This window comes from Lagopus muta, chromosome 6 (genome assembly GCF_023343835.1).
Source record: "Lagopus muta isolate bLagMut1 chromosome 6, bLagMut1 primary, whole genome shotgun sequence".
Taxonomy (NCBI): domain Eukaryota; kingdom Metazoa; phylum Chordata; class Aves; order Galliformes; family Phasianidae; genus Lagopus; species Lagopus muta.
In genome coordinates this window covers 2,655,530-2,678,875 of record NC_064438.1, presented here as the reverse complement: position 1 = coordinate 2,678,875, position 23,346 = coordinate 2,655,530, and the positions used below count along the sequence as shown (strand labels likewise).

The 23,346-nt window shown below is 49.6% G+C and overlaps 1 protein-coding gene across 4 annotated transcripts in view; it reads right to left on the bottom strand.

Annotated features, from left to right (window-relative positions):
• The window catches only part of BDNF (brain derived neurotrophic factor), a 31,488-nt gene extending 8,568 nt beyond the window's left edge, over positions 1 to 22,920 (bottom strand). Inside the window, exon 1 of one of the 4 annotated variants that reach the window (XM_048948272.1) lies at positions 22,726 to 22,920. In XM_048948272.1, the coding sequence (XP_048804229.1) occupies positions 22,726 to 22,728 (3 nt within the window). In that variant the 5' untranslated portion in view covers positions 22,729 to 22,920. Of the gene's footprint in view, positions 1 to 7,944; positions 8,213 to 21,857; positions 21,917 to 21,982; positions 22,074 to 22,725 lie in introns of those variants that run through there. The other 3 variants (XM_048948274.1, XM_048948275.1, XM_048948273.1) reach the window with 3 other exon arrangements.
• Between the last annotated feature and the right edge of the window lie 426 nt (positions 22,921 to 23,346).

Here is a 23,346-nt window from a genome sequence, read left to right as displayed (position 1 = left end):
CCTGACTGATGACTTCTCATACCAGTCATTAGATTGGTGGCATCGTGGGAAGTTATTTTGATGAGAGCTGCTGAGGCTCACTCAAGCAGCACATATTCCAGCAGACCTAATTCTGGCACACACAGTCACTGCCTGGTATAAATCCACAGCGCTCTATTCATAGATTTGTACCAGCTGTGAAGCTGGCCCAGCATTTATGCAGTCATAAAATCAGATGGGGCCATCACCTAGACTATAGCTAATATCTACATCAGAACAACGTGCAACAGGTTTCAGCAGAACAGCTTACACACGCTCCCGACTCCCCAAGGATATGTGCATATTTAGGATTAATTACACTTTAAAGAGGAAGAAAGAAAGTTTCCTAGGTGTGCAGCCCAGCTCCCCCCTTCCCCCACCAACACAAGCACACAAATAGCCCAGACATGCCTATAAACAAAAGTATGTAAAACCCAGGCCAACACAATCCAACTTCCCTCCACTCCACATTAGGGTGTTTTGTTTCAGATACTCGCACCCCCAACAGAACAAAGCGGTTCTGCTGCCAGCCTACAGTCTTCACTGTAAGAGCCCTTAAGCTCCAAAGGGTGGGCTCATAGACAGGATTTCAGTAATTAGACATTCCTCTATAAAAACTTCAATACCTGTCCCTTCACATAAGCAGATCCTACTGCCCTGCAGGGAAGGAGAGCCTCTCTTCAAATAGCTGGGAGTAGGGGGAGGAAGCAGAAAGTCAGAGAAACAAAACTACTCAGTCGCTCCATAGAAAGCAGCTAGCTGTTCCCCCTCTCCCAAACCTCAGCATAGCATTGAAGATCCTCAAAATTACTAAAATTCCAAAATAAAACACCTTATCAGATACGACCAATAGATTTCCACGGGGAGTGAAAGCCTTGGAGAAGTTGAAAGAGAAGAGAGACCTGGTACTTACACTGCTGAGCCTCCGGTCGTGTAACACTTCTCACAAAACAGACTGTCAAAGCATCAGAAGCGCTTTGCAAACACAGAATCTCAGCACACTTAGGTGAGGAGAAACCACATTCAACATCCTATTTTCCTACTGGGTAGACTGAAGCACATGACAAAACTTAACTTTCCTCAGGTTGCACAGCAAGTCACTGGCAAACCACAGAACATGGGAGCTCCTGCTCCCGATCCCTTGCTTCAGCCCCTACAGAGCTACCTTAACCATATGCATCATTCACATATTTTGCAAATCTCTCTACAGTAAATTCCATATCTAACCCAGAAAGAGGCAGGGCAGCTGATTAAAACCTGAGGGATACTATTTAGAATACACATGCTAGCTCACTTCCATCTGTGTTGTTAATTAGTTCCTGACCGTAGGTTAAATGTAGGGCATGTTGTCACGAGCCTAAGGTGGGGTGGCAGGACCTCCTGCCATTGCCATATGGCTTTTTGTTTCTTCTTTCATTCTTCAGCTTTGAGCCTCATGCTTCTAATTTGTGGGCTCAACCATTGTGTAACAAACAACAAGAAAAGGCAGAACTGTTTCTGTTAATGCAAAAATATTATTCACCACCAAAACCTCTAAGAGGTTTGATTTGAAATGCATCATCCAGAAGCTGCTTTTACCCAGAAGCCTGCTATGAAATTCAGGAAATAGCTGTTCTCGTGAAGAAGCAGGTATTGACCAGCCCTAGAAATGCAAAACAGGCAGCTTGCCAGGAAGCAAAGGTCAGCCTTAACTTGGATAAAATAGCAATGAGCAAAGCCATCCTACGCATAATACAAACAGAGGCTCCTCATACAGGGGGTGAAGCCACTACAGCAAAGTCATCGTGATGATAATAAAAACGATAAAAGAAACACTAGCAGTGGCACCTCCATAAACACATCTTTTTGGCAGAAAACACGAAGGGCTCAGGATGGTCCTGGTCGAAGCTGCAGGTCACGTTTCAAAGTATGTCTGAACAAGACAAGATACGCAGCGCATCGACAATTCTCCCTCAGTCATTTCCCAGTGAGCACAACTTGAATAATAACAGCTCTGCTGATGGTTTGCAACTGAAGAGTTGCTCCGGAGCCTTTATCTTCCAGTAGAAATCGACGTTGTTTACTATGCTTCCTAGCTGCCATTGCACAGCTGGCCGTTCATTAGCCAAAGGCTGGGGAAATGATTTGTGTTATTTCCAGACACAGGGCTTCCAAATTTTCCTAACAGTTACAGGAGTCACAGCACACTAAGAGAACACCCGTGTTGAACAATTCTGATTAAGAACCAGCTGACCTGAGTTCATGCTGGAGCATTACAGAACCCAGGACGTCTCACTCAGGCTTGCCAGACTTGGAGATAGACCTCTTTGTAGGTGTTGACCTGTAAGTATTTTCTTCCTAACTTCTAATGGAGGTATGTGAAATTGACTGACATATCCTTTGCAAACAACCTTGCTCATCATTACTGCTACTTCTGCAGTTAAAGCTGCACTGAGGGCAGCAGAAATTAATCATTAATAGCAACTAAAAAAGAGAACGGGACTTGAAATGAGTCTTTCAAGGAAGCCAGCTTTTAAATCCAGATGCCAATCACGAGCTTGTGAGGGGAAAGCTCATTTTCAGACTTTATGCTAATCATTACATCAAATTTGTATTGCTGTAAGTAGATGCAAAGAAGCACCTGCTTATCTTTATCTTTGCACCATTTCATTGGCAACAACTTGCATGCCCCATACCAGTGCCTTGTTGTTGTAATGAGATGTTCAACATCGCCTCCCAATAAAAACAGCCTTTCTTCACCAGTCTGCAGGACATTAGATACCAAAAAAAAAAAAAAAAAAAAGAAAAGATGACACTGACATAAACCATTACACTTGTACCTCCAAAAGCAGAAATGAAGAACCTTGGTGGTGTTTATATCTCATTTTGGTTCAATCCATTAAAAAAAATAAAAGGCAATCGTGATGTTCAGCAGCAGACCTACCCCACCACAGTTTCCTGGCACAGGTTCTGGTTAAGTTACCCTTGCCAGCTTAACCTTGTTACCAGGATTGCTTCCCCCTTGGACTTGTGCTGGTTTTCGGTACAAATTCTATCAAACAACATTTCTCTCCTGGCATTTAAAGCTCAAACTGGATTATCAACTCAAAAGGAATGTAAATACCAAGTGAACATCCAAGTCTTAATGCAGGCAGCCAGCAGGCACAATTATCTAGAAATACCACAAAACTCAGTCCCATCTCTCATCCCAGCAGTGCCCATACCATTCTGTACTGTGGTGGCAGCAATGATGAAGAGTAGGTTGGTTTCCTTACTAATCCAGCCCTCGGATCAAGTTTAGATTCCATTTCTTTTTATTTCAGTCTATCAAATACTGAACACACTGAGGGAACCATGTCCAGCATAAGGAAAGGTAAACTAAACCATATGGATATTAAGTGTTGCACCAAGCTTAGAAAGTAAATGGCATAACAGACTAAGGAATTCAGAGATCATAACCTTTAATTCCTCGATCTAGGAAAAAAAAAACCACACACACACAAACCTGCATTTCTCCAGGAGCTGTTATGTTTAAAGAAAGCAGTGTTTTGATCACGTTAGATAAAGCATAACATGTGCTAGAGTTGAGAGGAGATTACGTTCAACTCCTTTATAAGGTACAGGATTCAGCAAAATGCAGTAAAGTAAAAAGGACTCTAGTCCTGTTCTTATTACTACAGCCTTAACTGCAGCAACATGCTTGGAGTCTTTCACATGCTGAGTTAATAAGGAGCATACAACAGCACTTTGCTGAGTTTCCCAATCATTTCCCAGAATCTTCTTGCTATACTACATGTATCTAAGTGCCTACCAGCCTACTGATAGCCCACTGCCTATGGAGGGGAGGCAGTTTGGATGCCAAACTCCAGGTGAACGGAGGGTAGTTTTATAGTTTTATACATATCAGAGTTTGGTATAAGAGCTGTATCCCTTAACCTATGAGGCTGCATGAACAGTCTGCAGTCACTTCCCTACTTGAAAGGCAAACACCCCTGTGCCACAGCACCTCAATTTCCCAAGGGACAGCTCAGTTCCCACATATAGAACACTTATTCTGATCTACTTTACACCAACAGATTTAAAATATTTTAAGAAATTACCGAAAGTACCACCTGGAAAGATAGGCAGCGTGCATAAGCAGTAAAGGGTTTGTATTTCCTAAGTTGCACGAGTTGGAAGTTCTCAGCTCCTACTGATGTTTGCTTGTGCTGGCTTCCTAACCCTGCTGGGCATTTGGACTGCTATAAGTCCACAGTTATTTTAAGAGCCCATAAATAATTGCACATAAGATTGAGTTTACTGACAAAAAAAAGGCATGTTGGACTGTCCTTATAACCAGTTCCTGGGAAACTGAGTAAGGAACAACGCTTATTCTGCTCTCCCAAATGCAGTCTGCTGTTGCTAAAAAAGTAAATCGCCTACAAAACATACAGATAGGGGTTATCAGCAGCCTGGCTCATTGCAACTGTCCAGGCACAGAGGAAGGGCCAGCCATAGCAGCGTGTTGTGCCACAGATCTCTAGGTGGCGGTAGCTGCTCAGATTTTAAGATACCAAAAGATGCTTATCTCAAATTTAGCAACCAGTATTCCTCCCATCCTCCTAGAACTGCCTTTCCTAATTTGCAATGTGACCCCCCCCCCCCCCCCCCCCCCCATTTTCTTCATAATTTATAGTAGTCTGAAGCTGAGTCACAAGGATTTCTGCGTTTTCCTAACCAAGTGCACAAGAAAAGAAATGAAGTGCCAAAGTATTGAGGTAATTTATAGCGTAAAGCATCGAGAGTTTCTAGTCGATCAAAGGACTCAGGGAAACAAACATAAGAACAATCATGCCTTCTGTTCTATACAAATGCCACGGCCAGAAATAACTGCCCTAATTAACTGGTTTCAAACTGACTTCTCTGAAAGATAGGAGATTCTTACTGAGAAAAGCATACCACTGCTACAGCCTTATGGCAGCTGTCACTGGGGCATGGAAATTCACTAAATGAAGCTTCCTTTTGCTTTCTCGAGTTGTCCATGGCACTCATCTTTAGACAGCTGTATCCAGTTGTGATGCCTAAATTACACCATAATGGGACCTTCTGCTTCCATTACTACCAGGGTTACTGCAGCATTACAGTCACCTCAAATCAGCATCATCCCAGCCAGCTCCCAAGTTCTAAGTGGTAAGAATTCGGTGAGGTGAAGTTGGCTTCTCTTTTTGCAAGACAGCTGACTATTACGTGGCATCTGTAGTGTCTTCAGCACTCCAGGCTGCTCTGACTAGCTGGTAATGGTTGCAGTTGAGCACAGCAGCTGAATTCTACTGACCTATTGTTGTAATAGGCCCAGAAAGCTGAAGAGCAGGCACTATGACGTTGACCCTGCCTACACTGTAGGTACAGGACTATTTGCCCTGTTCTGCACGGAACAGAATGAAAACAGCATGCGACAGCTCAGAGCCCGTACCTGTAAGCAACATGGCCAGTGTAAGCATGTTGACCACAACACAGTGCCTACCCGATTTGCACACACTTGTACCTCCCAAATTAAAACACTGCATTCTTCTAGTATATGCTAGTGCTTCCAAACCAAGTAGCATGAGCATCTGTTGTAACGACATGCAAGTCTAAAGCACCAGAGCAGAGTTTCCAGTGCTGTCTAGCAAGATCTGTTTAGTTTTTGTACTGAGGAGCTCTTGCCAGGGACCAGGGCTGCATGAACGGCGATCCCTGCCCCACACAGCTCACACAACCAGCGTGCACGAGCACAGGAAACAATAGGATCCATGAGCTGATCAACAGCAGGCAGCCCCATCCCAGCTCGTCTGTGGTGCAGCCTGCTCAGCTGGCGTCTGTGCCACCTCCTAATGGTGCGTGGTGGGGAACAAGGGCGTTATTACACACGGCACCTTCTTGCTTGGAAACAAAAGCAGTGGTTGTGGCGTTACCACATTTCAGTAACACACAGAAATAGCTTCGCATCAGTGCTTTTCAAAGGGTGTTCACAGCTAAGTACTTGCAGGAATGCCAGTATATGGACTGATCTAAGAAATGATTGAGAGCTTCCTAATTAAGCAGCAATTTAGCTACTCAGGAGGAACCAAGTGCTCACAACATATGCTTGAGTGCAGGTCAAGACAAGTTTGTAATTAACCTATTAAAAGCACATATCCTCTTCTCGTGGAGCCTCCACCAGCTCACACAATGCCTAACACAAGATTTCTGGCACAGGCACACACCATGTTCTCAGAACAACATTTCAGCTTTTCACATGAGCCAGGAAGGCAGACGAGTGAATGGCTAATCTCGAAGCAGGCTCACGCACGGAAGCAATGCGATGGTCTCACCCTGCTCCTCAGGAGCTGCGTTTATGCCCTCTCCCTGGCACACAGCTATTACTGAGCTGGAGATGCAATATGCTCTGCTTCCTCCCTCCAGCAGTGGAGCAACAGTTGCAGGAAGTACTAAGGGCAGTGCACAGGCTTTTAACTGCAGCTGCTTTCACTTCAGCATCATCACTGCGCGCAAAGCTTTAAAGAAAAAGAACGGATCCTTCTTTGCCACTACATCCTTCCACATTTTAATGCACCTCTGGAACGCTACACTGCATAGTATTCCAGTGTTCTGTAGTACTACAACACCGTGCCTTTGCTTTTAGAAGCACGCTGCTTGAAATTGAACTTCTCCAGATTAGCTTCCAAGATAAAAGCCATTTCCCTTTCTCCTCTGCTATCTCCCTTATCACATCTGGATTATTCTGACAGTGTCCGCACTCCTCCTGATCCGCTTACCCTAATTTCACCGCCCCGGAGCGCCAGGCAGCTCCAGGCAGCAGCCCAGCACGCCAGTGGGCTGAGCAGGCAGCACGCTGCTTACAAATGGATTTCCCCAGCCGAGGTTCAATGGAGCTGAACATTAAGCAGTAGTACTACAGCGGAAAATTGCTGCCTGGTATAGCATCCTGCAGAAAGCCTCTGAACTCAGCAATTACAGAATCACAGAATGGCCAGGGTTGGAAGGGAGCTCAAGGATCACGAATCTCCAACCCCCTGCCACACGCAGGGCCACCAATCTCCACATTTATACTAGACCGGGCTGCCCAGGGTCCCATCCGACCTGGCCTTGAACACCTCCAGGGATGGGGCATCCACAGCCCCCCTGGGCAATTCTCAGCCAGCAAGCGGCCGAAGCCGCCACCGGCTCCTTCCAGGTGCAGCCAGCGAGCTAGGGGGCAGGGCAGCGGGGCAGCAGCCGGGGCCAACGAGGGAGAGGGGCTCGGCTGACACGACGAGCTCTCGGCAGCCCATCCCCGTCGAGGCGAGGGGCCCAGGCTGGGCACACCGCCCTGCGCTCATCGCGCCATGAATTAAAGATGACTCAAACGCTGAGGAAAAAATGTATCGCCGGGATAGGTTCCTCGCATTCATTAGAACCGCGTTACTAGAAATATAAATAAGTAATGGCTATCGATCCCGCGATAGCGGTAACCTCGGAACTAAGCGGAGCGGAACGCTCAGCTCAGCGCACGGCGCGGCTCCGATGCCGCCCCCACGGCCGCACCGCAGCGCTCGGGCCGCGAGGCGTGGCCGGCCGGGCGCCCCGCGCTCCCGTCGGGCGGGCGGCGAGGACGCCGCGCTGCCGGCGCAGGAACGGCGCTAGCGGCGGGCGGCGTGCCGGGCATTCCGGCGGCGCCGGCGTCCAACAAGTGTCTCCCTCCCGGCCCCGCGGCGCTCCCCGAAGCGCCGCCACCTCCGTCGCGCGCCCGCCGCCAGGGGGCGCCACGCAACGCCCCACGGCCGCGCCCGCGCGGGGTCCGCGCGCTCCGCCACGCGCCGCGCTCCGCCGCCGTCGGGGCAGCGCCGGGAGGCGGCTCGGGGCCGGCAGGTGCCCGACGCGGCGGGCTCCCCTCCGGCACGGCCCGCCTGCCCGGCCCCGCAACTTTGTCGGCGGGGCGCCGCGTACCTCCGTCGTCCACACAAAGGCTGGCCGCTCCCCTCCGGGCAGTCACATCCTCTCGCGGGCGCCCGGTGCCTCCGGCCGCCTTCCGCCGCCCCGGCAACGCAGGCGGCGGCGGCTCAAGTGTCTCATCAAAGCTTGATGAGGGGCGGGAGGGCAACCGAGCGGCAGCCGCCCAGCACCCGGCCCGGCCGCCTCCCTCCTAAGCGAGCGGAGCCGTGCCGAACTTCGCCCCCCGCCCGGCGCTTGGGCCAGCGGAGCGGCGGCCGCCCGCCTCGCGCTGCCCCGCTTAAAGGCTCCGCGCCGCCGCCGCCTCCCCCGCCCCGCCCCGCCCGGCCCCCGCTCCCCGCGCCCCCCGAGCGGCGGGCAGGGCACGGAGGGGCCGGGCCGGGAGGGGGGCGGGGGGGGCGGCGGGTGTTGGTTTACTCTGGCGGGGCCGGAGCGATCCATTTAAATATCGCTCCCGCGCTGACCTCTCCTATTAAGAATTCAATCAAGATAATAGCGGGCATTGCTTATTGATGAGTGGCCCAGGTAACGCTACACCGGCGGCTCGCTGCCCGCACGGGGGCACGGCCCGGGCCGGCTCCGCCCGCACCCGACGGCGCGGACCGGGCCGGGACCGCAGCCCCGCAGCACGGCCGCGCTCCCGCAGCACCCGCACCCTCCCCCCTTCCCAGCCCCCAGCACAGTGCATTATTGATAGTGGAAAGTGCGCTGCAATGGCAGCCCCTGATTGAGTGGCTCCATCCGATCTTGGTAAAGACCTGTCCCGTGTTCCCTCACAGATCGGGCTTTCGCCCTTCCACACAACCGATGCCCCAGGCAGTTCTCCCCGCTGCGATCGACACCTCGGGTCCCACGCTCTCCTTTGTGCTGGGAGAAATGTGGGCGTCTCACTGCCGCCCCCGGGCAGTCCTGCGTGCTGCGCGATGAAACACCTGCATTTATTGGATCGGCGACGTCGTAAAACAGCCCCGGCGTTTGAAACCTGAGAGCACCAAAGGCCTCCTCTATAAAACTGCTTTTAATATATATTAAGGGAAACAATCCTGGTGGTTAATATCCTTTGCAGCTTTAAGAACTTCTTTAAAAATCGCACCTTGAGTCCTCCTTGTATGAAACTCCAATTCTGCCATTAGGAATGGGTCAGCCATTGCTTTCCCTCGTTATGCACCTGCATGACCTCGGACCGCTTGCTGGCACTGCAAAGTGGACCTTTGTGGACAGCCTCCAACAAGGGGAGCGCAGCTGGACGGTGCTATCTGCGTTTCATTTGTACGTCGGGCTTCTACCTGCTACACAGTTCAGCTTTCCAGGTACAGCTGTATGACAGCAGTGCCTGACGGCACTCGAGGTGGCACGTTCTAAGCTGCTTTTTGCATCGTGAGGAGGCTGAGCTGTGGCAGAGCTTTAATATTCAGCGTTCGTAGGACAATGCCTGCAAGTATTTGAATGATCCACCCGTCAGGTTGAACAGCAGCAGGGGCTGCTTTAATTAGCTGTAACGTAATACATTACACACGTGTTATTCCTGGAGGAGGGACTCTTCTCTTACACTAGACATGCAGATGAGCAGCAGCGAATGTCGTGCTGTAGAGACGCTGAAGCATCTGCTGGCTTGCGCTCAGGAGCGAGGGGGAGAGCTCATGTTCAGAAAGCCTGCTTGCAATCAAAGCAAGCTTTTAATTTTGGAAAGGAAGCATGTTCTGGTCTGCATGACAAATCTTTGCTTGGTCGTGGATGCGTTCAGCTCTGCTCTGCTGTGGACGTGAAGACCATCGGTTACAGGCAACCTCGTGCCAAAATTCCCAATTTGCTCTGCTACCAGCACTCTGTCTTTTGCCTCAGTATCAAGATCTTCCTAAGGAAGAGGTGTGGTCAGAGAGCTGCTGCATCTTGCCAGGATAATCTGCCCTTGGGGGGTTATTACCAGCCAGTGCTTGATGGCCAGGAAAATGAAAAAGTGGTGTAAATAATGATCTGCTTGCGTTCTAATCCAAATACAATCTGGGCTCCTTCGTTTTCAGCAGACGTTGACTTCCAGGAGAATGCTGTATGAAGGAGCCCCAAAAGACTGGGCCTGTGAAGTCCTAGTTTGTGAAGCAAACAGAAATCCTTATGGGGAGACACTTCCCTGGCCAGAGACTCTATTCTGTTTCTACAAGAAGTACTTAAAGCTTAGAGGTACACAGAGAGCCTCGCTTCCACATCCATATGCAAGGATCCGCAGTGCTGCTGCTTCCCATGGGTTCCTGGGTGCCCAGCGAAGGCAGCCCCCATTTCCCCTCTCTCTGCTGGAGTTGGGTTTTGCGGGTGCTGCAGCTCAGCACTGCTAGGTAGGACCTGCTCCTAGTTATTTCAGCCAGGTGACTGTAGTGCTTCGAATCCGTTGTGTCAGTGCCATGGCATGCCCGCTGTACGGAGTTCACATTGACATCCAGTGTCTTCTTCCTACTCCTGACTAGATAAAATTATGTTTCACATGCACCAGTTACACTTAAACCTTTTCCAAATGGCGACAGCGAAGGAGTACAACTAAGAGTTGTCCCTCCCTCCAATGTTGATTTATCCCTACAGCAATATCAGATTGCTTGTAGTGGGGTAGGACCATTGCTTTTTGCTGAATTCAATTTAAACAATAGCATAGGCACTAATGATACCGTAGATACCGTAAAGAACAAAGCAGCAGCACACACATCTGGTTTCTGTCTCAGTGAAGGCTATGCATTATAGTGATTGATGTACGAGGTCCAAATTTACTGATAATCTAATTATATGATGAAGTAGGTTGTGGGGCTCTCAAATTCCCCCATTGAGATTGTAAGAGGAACAATAAAAAAAAGTCGATATTTGAAAAGAATAAGGCAGCTCAGCCTCCCCCCACCACTGCACCTTCACGCTCCCTGCTGTAGGAACGTAGTATCTCAGCCTGTTTTCCAAAGAGAAAAAGGTCAAGAAGCTGCAACGTGGACTCCCTCCTGCCTGGCTGTCAGGAAATACAAGATAATCCCGATTACACAGATGTGAATGATGTTGATACGCTCAGGTTTTGACACTGAAGTATTTTTTCTATTAATAATTTTAATTGCCTGAGGTCAGTTCTTATATCACTACAAGTATTTTATGTTTCATTATGTTTATTCATGTTTCCTAGTTACCTATCTTTGCTATTTTTTCACATTAAAGGGCTGGAAAGTTCATTGAAATAAACTTTTCCAACTCAAGCAATGCGAAGAATTGCAGTGAGCTATAAACACGATTGGAAGTCGCAGGAATATCGTCTTTGGAAGGCAATGACTGGGCTGTGACACCACTTTGTTGATGTTAGTCCCACTCACACCAGTGGGACTGCAAAATCCTTTCATTATCTTTCATTAGATGTGATTTGCAGGCTGTGCATGTGTGTGTGCGTGCAGGATAAAGCACCTTTCAATCACTGGGGCTGAAACCACAACATTTTTGCTGAGGAAAATACCACCTAACAGCTCAGCATCATCACCCTCCAGCTACAGCAAAGAAGACTTTTTAAGAACTCGAACCAACAATTAAAGTAATTGGTCTCTTCTCATGTCTCCTACAGGTATGCCAGTTTCCCATCACACGGGAGATCTGTGCCCTGGATCTTGTCCCATGTGTTCTAGTCAGGGATTTCAGCGCAATTGCTGTGCGTGAAACTGCTGCCACAGCAAAGCTCTGTGGTAGGTGCAGATGAGGAAGTCATGAGTGAGTTGTACAGAGACACGTTAAGCCTCTCATGACTGTACTTGCTGTGGGAGCACACTTGGCCTGCGCTTGGGCCTTGCCACCCCTGTGCAGCCATCGGCGCAGAGATCAATCACGCCATTAGCACACACCATAAGCACCCCCCTCCGGCCAGCAAGAGCATGGCCTCTCCAAAACAGCCATAGAATCACACAAACACAGAGCATCCCCAGTTGGAAGTGACCATCGAGTTCAGTACCCTTAGCCCCACGCAGGACTGCCCAAACCCAATGTCTGAGAGCAGTGTCAAAACACCCCTTGAGCTCCAGCAGCTCAGGGCTGTGCCCACCACCCTCTGGTCAAAGCATCCTCCAGGTTAACAGATTAAAGCATTTAAGAGAGAAGTAGCTGAGAAACGGTAGACATTTTTTGCTAACTGTGGTATAAAATCGTCACTGTGGCCACAAAAAAGTCTCAGCAACAAAACCCAGATCACATCACGTCCTCCTCCCCCAGGCCTGTGACTTATGGTCTATGATGCAAACGCTGGATTCATTGCATTAAAGCCAAAATTTCCCTTAGCTAACACATTTCATTTGTTTGCTGTCTTATATGTTTATTGAACACTTGGGATTGTTAATCTTCTGCTAATTTAATAACTGGAACCATGTGGTTATATAAACGTCGCTGCGTTCTGCTGGGGAGATGAATGAGCATCATGGCACATGGCAGCAGGAAGCACCGGGCTGATGTGGGACAGGAGCACGGGGCTGGCCCTTTTGGGCCTGAAAATCCTGCAGTTCATATGCAGAAAACCAACACAAGGTTTTTAGATGTGTGTAACTGACTTTCCTCAAGCTCCACACAGCTTCTCAAATGTGAGGCTGCACAGTGGGGCATGGCCACTGGGAGGACCCCAGAAAGTCAAGCATGGGGCTGGTGTGCCCCAGCACTCACCAGAACCAAACTCCGGTGGGACGGCCATGGGGCCTTCTGCAGAGATCCAGTACCCACGCTGCCAGAGTATGAACTCAAAACCAACATTTTTAGTGCTTGTTTCCTGGACACTGCTTATTTTTCGTGTAGTTTACACAGCTGACATGTAAATGCTTACAAAGGAGTAGTGGCTTCAAACAGCGCTTTGTTTGCCATTAGTTACCCTGATGAATCTGCTATAACTAATTGCAACCTGACGATATATTCCATGGCCTCATTGTGCCTTCAATAACTTGAATATAAACACCACTGAAGGCAGCAGGAATGCAAAGCATGTAAATCAGCACAGAGCTGAGCACTAGGTTTTAAGCAAGGATCCTGCAGTGAGGAATTCAAACCATTATTCTGTATATTCCTTATATTTCTGTTTGATGCTTTACTCTTCTCCGTGCTTGGAGCAGAATCCATTTCCCTTCCAGGCATGCATAGCATGTTCCCCTTTGGTTTCCTAATTTGGGTTAGATCCTATCATATGAAAAATATACTCCGGTATTGCACCTAGAGCACATCGATGAGACCTAAAGAGCTCTTCTGTAATGGGAATTAAGATCAAAAAGGATACGGAATTTAAATATTCAACATTTTTTTCTTGGATATGAAACATACAAAAATTGTTTTGATGCAAAAGTTGCTGCGACAGAATACGTTACTTAAACTGCAGGACCATATTAGGGTAAAATGGCTTTTTAGAAAGGAATTGCACTGACAGAAACTCCTTCATGTGTAAATTATGACATTTTGTCTATTGCCTCTTACTAGAAATGTTGGGGAAAAAAAAATCTGTTAAAAAATATTCTTTTAGGAAGTTGTGTTGAGATAAAAGCAAATGAATAGGAATTGGTATAATTTAGAGGCTCATTTCTGATTAGTTTCTTAATTTATGCCCCATTAACTGCCAGAAATCTGCAGCAGTTCCCAGCGTCCAGGAAGCACAGTAAGCACAGTTGATAACACGGTTTATTTTGCGGTGGTGTTTGCTGCTTTTGTGTTGGAACCTCGCACTTGCAGTGAGTTGATGCTTTGTTGCTCCCATGTCAGGGACACAGGCAGGCTGGGACTGGGGTAAGCTAAACCTGCCCACAAACACATGCAGAGAGTGAGTGCATGAAACACACGCTGCAACAAGTTTGACCTAGCCTTCTGTCTGAATTCAGCTGCTATTTAGAGCCATTGGTCTTGACCAACATCCCACAGTCAGCACAAGCTCACAGAGGCAATGACTTCCCGCTCTGTGGTTTCGAATGCAGCCAGACATGATGCACCAGCAGGTCACCACGGGATCAATAGCTCTTCATCTTATGTCCCTGAGCACTGAGCAAGATACGCCTGTGCTCTTTGCTCATCTGTTCCTCCTGTATGGGCCCACCTGCAGCATGTGCACCATTCCACTCTCCTCTGCAAAGACCCCTTAATGGGGTCCTTCCCCACTTGGTATACCCCTCGCTTCTTCCAGGCTCGAAAAGTGTGAGAGAAACGCAAAATGAGAGATGAAGAGACCACCAGATTCAAACCAGGCTTGCATCGTGCCCAGTGCATTCCAGGGAGGTGGCAGAGACACTGTCCCAGAGGCGTTTAAGGAAAGGGTAGATCTGGTACTTAGGGATGTGACTAGCAGGCGCAGTGCGGATGGATCTGTGGTTGGACAGGGTGATCTCAGTGGTCTTTCCCAAACTGAACGATTGATTCCTGGGGCAGCAGGCACTCAAGTAAGCCCGACTGCTCCTGATAGGAACTGACGTGGCACATGCAGTTGTGCTGGCAGCCTGGCAGAGGCAAGCTGAGCTCTGCTGCTAATCAGGGCCGCAGGCAGCTGTCACGCAAAAGCAGCAGCTGGTGAAATGGCCTCTGGAGGTGCAGGAGGCAATGGTACTTTGCCTCAGCCCTCCCTGCTGCTCTTGAGCAGGCTGGCGTGCCAGGGCACAGGGCAAGCCCAGCAGTGAGCAAACTGGGAAAGTCCATCTTCCCCAGCTTCCCTCTGCCATGAAACAGCAGTCTGAAGTTGCGTCTGGAAAATCCCTCCAGATAAATGAATATGAAATTCTCACCGTTTAAAATTAACTTTCTCGTTTTGCCTGTAAAAAAAAAAAAAAGGCTCAGCCTTCCTGTCAGATGTTTTGATTGCTTTGGGCTCCCTAAAAATTGAAAGCTGGCAGAATTCTCCTTAGCGAGTGCTGTGGGAGATCTTTGATGGGATGATAAAAATAACTATTTGGTGCCAAAGGCGATAGGCTGGGGAACAAAAGCCTCTCTGAAGTCAGAAAAGTGGATTCTCTGAAAGAGTTAAAAATAAAAAAAAGAGCCTAGAACAGCAGTGGGCATCCTGGGCTGTGACCAAGGCTGTGCAGCTGATGGCTGAGTCTAGGTGAAGGATTTGGAAGCACGAAAACAACAGGTGGTGGGCGGGAAACGTGCGAGAATCAGATCTGCCTGGGGAATAGGCGGTGGATAGAGTGACTGGAGGTGATGTGGCACTGCAGGGAGAGAAGAATGGGACGAATCCCTGATGAAGCCCTGACCTCTCACGCCAGCAGGCCTTTGTGAAGAACGAATGCACAGCGAGAAAAGCAGAGGAAAAGGAAGAAAAAACAACAACGAACCAACAAAAAAACAGACTTCAGGTGTTCCTTTGGGAGAGGATGAGGGTGAAACTTGTGGCAGATATTAGTCATGTCACTTAGCAAGGTGTTCAAATACCACGGTGAATGATGAGTGCAGTATGAGGGCTTGGAATAACTTAGTCAGTAAACCAAACTTGAGGCGTGAAAAGATTCAGTGTTGCAATATTGCGAGCTTCACTCCTGGTGTGGATGACTTTCTGCAGCCGATAGACGTGCTGTTCATTTTTCTGATGCAATAACATTTCAACCACAGTGTAAGTGCCGTCACACTTCAGGCTGCAGCAAGTGGCACGTACAAAAGCAAAGGATGCTTGAGATATATTACCACCTGTCAGAAAATTCCAAAACTGGGATTTGGCCCCCACTTAAAAACCATTAGAGCTTTTTCTCTTGGGCAATTCCATTTTATCAGGTATCTGCTTGCAGAACTCAGCCAGATCTCCTCTCAGATGGTTTTACAAACTTTCAGCAGATGTGAATGAGCATTTATTTGACAGAGACAACTAACTACCTCGGCAGCTCCACCCTCCTGACCCTTGTTCGTGAATCCCCTTGGTCAGGTTTCAAAAGTATTTGCTGTCAGAAGTAATCCTTTTTTTTTTTTTTTAGCTTTTAGTAACCACCTGCTTCCCTGAAACCCATTGTCCTCTCATGATAAATTCAGTTTTGCACCTGAATATTACATCAAATGTCATCGTCAGGGTTTTGATGATAGTTTTATGAGAAAATATTGAAGGTCTCTTTGAACACGGTGTAAAACAGAACTTCCCTGACCCTCAGGGAAAACCTGAATAGGAGTTATAGTGAATATGGAATGACCATTGGGTTGCTATGCAAGCTTCTTCAGTTGCTGCTCTTTTAGGGATACAAACGTGTAAAAAAAATAAAAATACACCTTAATGCAGGATGAGGCCTGAAGTCAACATTTTGAAGTTTCCATAGCTGTACATATTCAGTGCCTCCCATAGCTACCATTCACATTTGTTTATTTAAAAAAATCTATCTCTAAAGAAGCTGGAGCATGCATACATGAATATCTATGTGTTGATCCATGGTATTTTTCACTCTACTCGTTGCTCAGAGGGGAGTTTGGTAACACATCTGTACCACTGATGAACATACAGTAGCAAAAGAACTGCAAAGATTTCTCACACAACACACTAGACATACAGGAACTGGAATTTATGCTCTCGGTTACTGATGGAGCAGCCAAGGAACCAGCTTTGCTGGCCTTCTCTGCAGACTGTCTTGAAGAGGATGTATGGAAACGCATATGAAGCAAACTCTCTGGACACTGCCCGTGTTCTTCCACTCTTGCTGAGCAGATGAGAGCAGAGTTAATCCCAAAATATTCTCACTTCCTCATCAACATGCCTCCAACTTCTAAGTGCTTCAGATTGTCTGTTACCACTTGTTTTAATAATGGAATCTAGTCAGAAGCTCGTGGCCCCATAAACTTTAGGCATAATTTTAACTATGTCGACTTTAGAAAGTCAGTATCTGCCTCATCAAAGGGCAGTTATGTCCAACGTGGGTGTCTCTGCCAATTGTGTTTCGAACTGCAGCAATAATCCAACCAAACCATGCAAATAGCTTTTCTACACCCACATTTTTTAATTATCATCATGAGACTGAGGTAGCTGAGACCAGATCTATAACATTTTCTGGATGTCAAAATGCCCACACACCTTCTGTAATCCTTGTGCTACCAGCCCCCTTTCGCATTGCTTTTAGCTGGCCCATCTAATTATCTATTACCTTCACTGTTTAATGTATTATTCATAAGCCCCACAAAGGACTGTCAGGAGGAAGGGGATCTGTTTAAGAAAAAGGAAACAACTTGTCTGACCAGACCACCTCAGCTGCGCCACCTTATAAACATTGCGGCGGTCGATACAGCCCTCCTCGCCCCTTTTCAGAAATGAACCGTTTCTTTTTTACTGCCAGGTGAGACCTCTGCATACATTGCAAACAGAAATAATGTGTTTTCGTCAGAGATTTGTGGCCTACTTCCCATTTTGAAAATAAATAAATTCATTATCTTCGCATGTGCTACAGTCAATAAGGATCTGAAATGGCAAAGCAGTGAAAATGTTATGACTTAATGAACGCGTTGCGTAATCATTCTTACCAAATGTCAAAATAAATTGGAGGCCAGTGTGTATGGTTTATGCTTGTCAAGTTAGGGTTTTGTTTGCTATTTCTGGAAGAAAAAAAGAAAGACCAGAACACTAAAAAGTAGGGGAAGAGAAGGCATATATTTGGGCACTGATGGAAAGAGTTTGGTCCATGCCAGCCAGCCGCTCACGCAGCCTGCCAGCAGACCACAAGGCTGTACTCTGCCATCAAGTTCCAGCAGCCCCAGGAACTGCGGAATACAAGGAATGAAGCCAGGTTCTGCCTATGCTTGAGGCCTTTTGGGATGTCCCATCACATCCAGTGCTGGCATGTAGGCATTGAGAAACACGGGATTCGCCTGTCCTAAGCAAAGAACTTTCTGTTTGTCCAAGCAGTGAATACCTGGGAAGCTCCAAGTCTGGAGTATCTGCAGAGCCAATGGCTTGATCCTTGGGTCTTCCCTCTGAGGGTGCCTCGGGAAAAGACCAATTAGGATTATGTGATAAGAAGGATGACTCCCATACTTACGTGATTAGGAAAACAGATCTCTAAAACAACATATTCAAAAGAAGATCAAAGCAGCACTGTTCTTTTGTGGTTAGATTTTGACTTATTTACGCTTTGCCCCATTGTGTACATGTTCTAGCAGCACCCAGAGGCCACAGCTGTGCGTTGCTCACTGCATCAAAGGCAATGCCTCCAGCGTGCCAGTATTCCTTATGGCCCGCATGAAACGCACAAATACACATATGTGGCTTTCATTTATTTTGTTTCATGACACAGGGAGGGGGGAAAAATCCTTTTCATACACCTACATCTATCACATAGCAACTAAGAATAGAAGCAATATTGAGACAGATGGAAATGTTAGCGGTGACAGCTCACAAGCACGAATCGCACATTTGTGAAATAATGAAATGGGTGGGCAGTTGTTATATGAACTCCATGTCAGTCGTTACGCTTTCCTGGCTATAATTTTGCAAGAGTATGTCTCAGAGATATTTTCAACCCAGAGGAGTTGGTGCCCTGCGCTGTGCCACACCTTGCTGGAGTGTGGGAGCGAGGACTTGGGGAACTGCCGAGTGATTTGTGCAAGAGCTGCTCATCACAAGCCCTGGGATGGTCCAGGACATTTCCTTGCCAGGACATCTCAGTATTTCCTACGTGTGGTGGGAAGGACGCGGAATGGAGTAAAAACATTTGGAAACCCAAGTGCAAGGGAAACACGGGATGCTCAGATTTGTTTCCAAAGCTTAGTTCTAGCCATATGAGTATTACGTGCTTACGTGTCATCTGCCCATATTCTGTGGTCCCTTCCCTCCATGAATGGCAACAAGTTAGCCCTGCATTCCTCACTTCAGTCTTCCCAGCTCTTCGTGCCCCAAAAGCCACTGTCTCCATTTTAAGAACCGCTTCAATGTTTTGCTAGCCCCATTTTCCAAGCCTCCATCCAAGGGTTTTTCCACCAACAAAAGAAACGCTGTGCTCTCAATCTTAAGTTAGCTCAAAGGGGAGGGAGCTGTGAAAGTGCTCCCCCATAAGTCTATCCATACGTCTGCCCATATGCCTTGCAGTCTGTGCTACCTGTCTGTTTCCCAAGTCCTGCTTGGGAACCTGCTGATTTTCTGAGGTACCGTTGCTTTCGCAAGATGCTGTTTACGGCATCATGTTGACATTACTATTTTTTGCTGGAGGAATGAACTAGATCTCCTGAAACCTTATGGACGTTCTCTTTGTTTGTGTACCTGATTAAAAAAAAAACAAAAAAACAAAAAAAAACAACAACTCTGGCAGCTACATCCTGGAGTGCTCAGTGGAGATTTACTACAGTGATTCATTCATGATAAGACTTCCAGCTCTGAGCAAAATTTCTCCTCGGGGATTCATCCACCTTTCCAGAATCTCTCATGGCTGGGCAATAGTGTGCCACTGCTTCTAGGAAGCAAAGTCCAGTTACTAAATGGCAGCCAGATGACATTTTCTTTGGGCATTTTGGGGAGCTCGAGAATACTGGCGTGGTAAAGAAATGAAAGAAATATCTTGCTGCACGAAATCAAGTGCACATCCAGCCCCTCAGCTTAACAAAATGCTACGCAAGCCTCCGTGCCTATCAGCAGTGACTATCAGGTCATTCAAAATAGGAGAACTATTGAAGGATGTTGAAAATCAAGTGGTTATCCAAAAGGAGAAGGATAAATTTTGAGACAGATCATGCCTACATCGGATACCACACAGAGAAACATCTCATACTGAATACAGATACCCGAGAGACACCAAAGCAATTAAGTTGCACCAGGGGAGGTTCTGGTGGGATGTTAAGAAGAACTTCTTCTCAGAACGAGCAGTGAGGCATTGGCACCGGCTGCCCAGAGAGGGAGTGGAGTCATCTGGAGGTGTTCAAGAAAAGAATAGATGTGGCATGGAAGAACATGGTCAGTGGGCATGGTGGAGGTAGATTGGGTTTGGACTTGAAGATCTTTTCCAACCTTTATGATTCCATGATTCTAAACCACTGAAGACAACACTTGTGGTAGTGGGCAAAATAAATGGAAAGCCATTAAAGAGGACAAAAAGAGGCTGTCACGTCAAAGCTTTGGAGGATGAAGTGAGATTCAGAGGAGATTGGACATTTTACAGTATCATAAACGTAAGAGACGGAAGGCAATGATGAACCACCACCAAATGGGTGACAGCTCCTGGAGAAATACTATGTACTAAAATCAATAAAGCCACTTGCAGATGAAGGCATGAGTCACTCGAGCAAATGCGACCAAATATGGCCCAGTGTCATTTGTTAGCAGCCACACGTCCCATCCATCTCACAGAGAGTTCTGCACAAACAGGGTGGCGGTGGCAGAAAGGGCAACAGTAGAACTGGGAGTTTGGAAAGGCTGCTGACAGAATACCGGGTGTAAAATTAAAGTGAATGAAGACATACACGGCGGTCTCCGGGGTGGGAAATTCACGTAAACAGAAGCTCCTTGAGAGCAGTTTGGGGAACTGGCTGGACTCCGGCAGGGCTCACCGCCTCTAGTTCGCAGCACACGTACTCAGCTCTCAGCCACCTGACTCCTTCCCGAGCGAGGAGAGGTCAGAGGATGCTTCCTTAGGAGTCTCACAACCAGGCGCTTCTAAGGAGCCGCGTTCGGGCTCCCTCCATCCTGCCGACGACAGCCGCTCCCGGAGCGGCCTCTTCCTCCTCCACGACTTTCTCCTCTCTCGGGCGCTGCCGAGAAACGTCCCGGCAGCGCAACTTTCCAACTGGCAGTGGAAAAACACCCGGCTGCTCCCCGCCCCTCCCCGGGCTGCCCTGCAGGGAGGCGGCCGCTCCCGGAGCGGGGCGGACAGGAGCCCCCCGCACAGCGCACGGCGCTCCTGCGGCAGCTCCATGTTGGCTCCGGGGCGATGGCATCCCCGGCCCCCGCTGCCGGGACCCCGGCGGGAGGCGGTCGCCGCGGTAACCGCGCGGCGGGGGCGGCGGGGCTGGGGCGGGGGGGGAGGGTGGGGGGACGCCCGGCCGTGCCAGCCGGGGTTCCCTGCTCGGCGCTACGTGCGAGCCGCCGCGGGAGCCCGGGGAGGCGGGGGCGCCGGGATCCTCCCTCCCTTCCTCCCTCCTTCCCTCCCTGCCTCCCCGGCGGGGCCGGCGCCGCAGCGGGGCGCCGCCGGCTCTGCCGCAGGGAGCGGTGCCGGGGTGGGGGGAGTCGGAGCCTCTCCACCGGGGAGGGCGGCCGGGATCCCCCGGCGGAGGCAGCACGGCCCCTTCCTCCTCGGGAGCCCCCTGCCCCCCAGCAGCCCGGGTTCGGGAAGGAGAGCGATGCACAGGCTCCACGCAGAACCCCAGAGCTTCTCTACCTGCTACACCGCCGCTGCTCCGCCAAACTGCTGACTTTCCAGAGCTTATTTTTAGCCCGGAGACTAAATATTATTAGCTACATTTCTACGTAGGAAGGATCGGAAGAGGGAGGGGAGGGGGGCACTCGAGAGAGGGAGGCGAGCAGAAAGCTTATCCGAGCCATCTCCAGGCGGGGGACTGCGTTTGGGTTTCAGGCTCGTCAAACACCTCCCCCCTTTCATTTCTAGGCAAGCGGCTGCGGACATGGGATCGGCAGCGCAGCGCGCCCGGCACTCCGCTCCGTCGGGGGCTGCACGCACGCACACATACACGCACCGCGGAGCCATCGGTGACCCCCGCGCTGGGCACCGGGCGGCTCCATGGAGGTGCAGCTCAGCTGCGTCTCTTTATCTGCGTGAGATCAGCTGTGCACAGTGCCAGCCAGAGCTGAGCTGCAGCTCTTCAGCTATGCAAAATCAACTTCCATCCTCAGCTAGGAAAAAAAAACCCGGCGCATCTGCTTATTTCGGTAACGATCGGTTGCATCTCTGCCCAAAGCATGCACACGCAGATCGAGATACGAGATTCCCAGATAATATCAGGCACAACTTAACTCAACTCGCAGCGCAATCTCATAACGCGTCTCCTACCTTTGCTACGCTCCACGCACAGCCCCGCCACAAAGGGAACAAAACTCGGCACAGAGCAGGAACCCATCCCCACAGCACCGAGCGGGAGGCAGAGCCAGAGGGGGGGGAGTCACCCCTCTGCTTACCTTGCTCACAGCCAACACCACCGGCAGTGGCTAGATCGCGGAGATAAACACTCGCATTTCCCAAAGTTGACACCGTCAAACCAACCCCCGGAGCTCGCAAGACTCTTTTTTTTCTTTTTTTTTTTTTTTTTCTTTTTCCCTCCCTTTCCTCCTTTTCCTATCGCAGCCCGCGCCGCTAGGAATTCAACTTCGCCCAGCTCCGGCGGGCAGGGAGGGGAGGGGAAGCGAAGGAGGGAGCGAGGGGCGGGGGGGTCGGCGCCGGCTGCCAGCGGCTCCCCTACCCCCGCCGGGCCGCGCAAGAGGCGCGCAGCGGGGCGGGACGCGGAGCCGCCCCCGCCGCCGCCTCTGTCCAGGGTGCTGCCCCGCCGCAGCCGCCGCCGCTGCGCGCCCGCTGCGCGCTTCCTGCGCGGCCCCCGTTGGCGTCACGTGAAAAGCGCGGCTCTGCGCGCCCTCCGCCCGGCCCTGCCCGCGCCCCGCGCCCCCCGCCCGCTCCTCCGCTCCGAGTTCCTCGGGCTTTCCTCGCAGCCCAAGAACGCTGGGGTGAAAGTTGCGCCGGCCGCACCGCCATCGCGCTGGGTCGGAGCCCCGGGCGCGTTAAGTACTCGAAAGCCGAGCCCGTGATATCACACTCTGTCGTTAAGCAACATCTCCAGCTTTTTTTTTTTTTTTTTTTTTTTTTTTTTTCCAGTTACAAAAATACGCTCCTTAAAAAATTATGATGATTTTTTTTTATAGGTACTCACCATTGTTTCTTTGCTGTCCTGGAGACAGAAGTGTCTTAAAACCTGGTCTCTCCAACAGATGCTGGAAGGTAATGTGTCTTGTTTGAAGTCATCATGTGAGAACTTCTGCTTTGCTCAGTGGATCGCCCACCACTTGGTGTGACTTATGAATCTAATAACCCTTTGCAATATCCGTGAGCTTCAACTCTCCACCACCTTGGTGCCTACAGAAGACAGAAAGCGACTGGCAGGGAGTTTTAAAACCTATAGATGTACGCAAACGCCTTAGCTCAGAGTCACGTTTCCCTCCGAGTTCTTACGTGATCCTAATGAATGAGAGGGGTTACCGGCTCGCTCGCTATAAAACGCGCCCGCGGCCGCCCCCGGGAAGCGGGACGGAAAGTTCCCGAGGAAAGCCCCGGCCCGACGCAGCCCCGGCAGCGCTCCTGCCGTCTCCCGGCCCGCAGGGCGCCGTGCCCGGCCCTGCCCGCGGGGCACAGGTAAGTCCACCTGCGGTCTTCCCGCGGGAGCGCTCCGGGACTTGTTGCGCACCCGCGGGGAGCGCGGCACCCTGGCCTGGGCGAGCCGGGCCGAATCCAGCCGCACCTTCCCGACCCGCTTCCCCGGCCCTCTCTGCCCCAA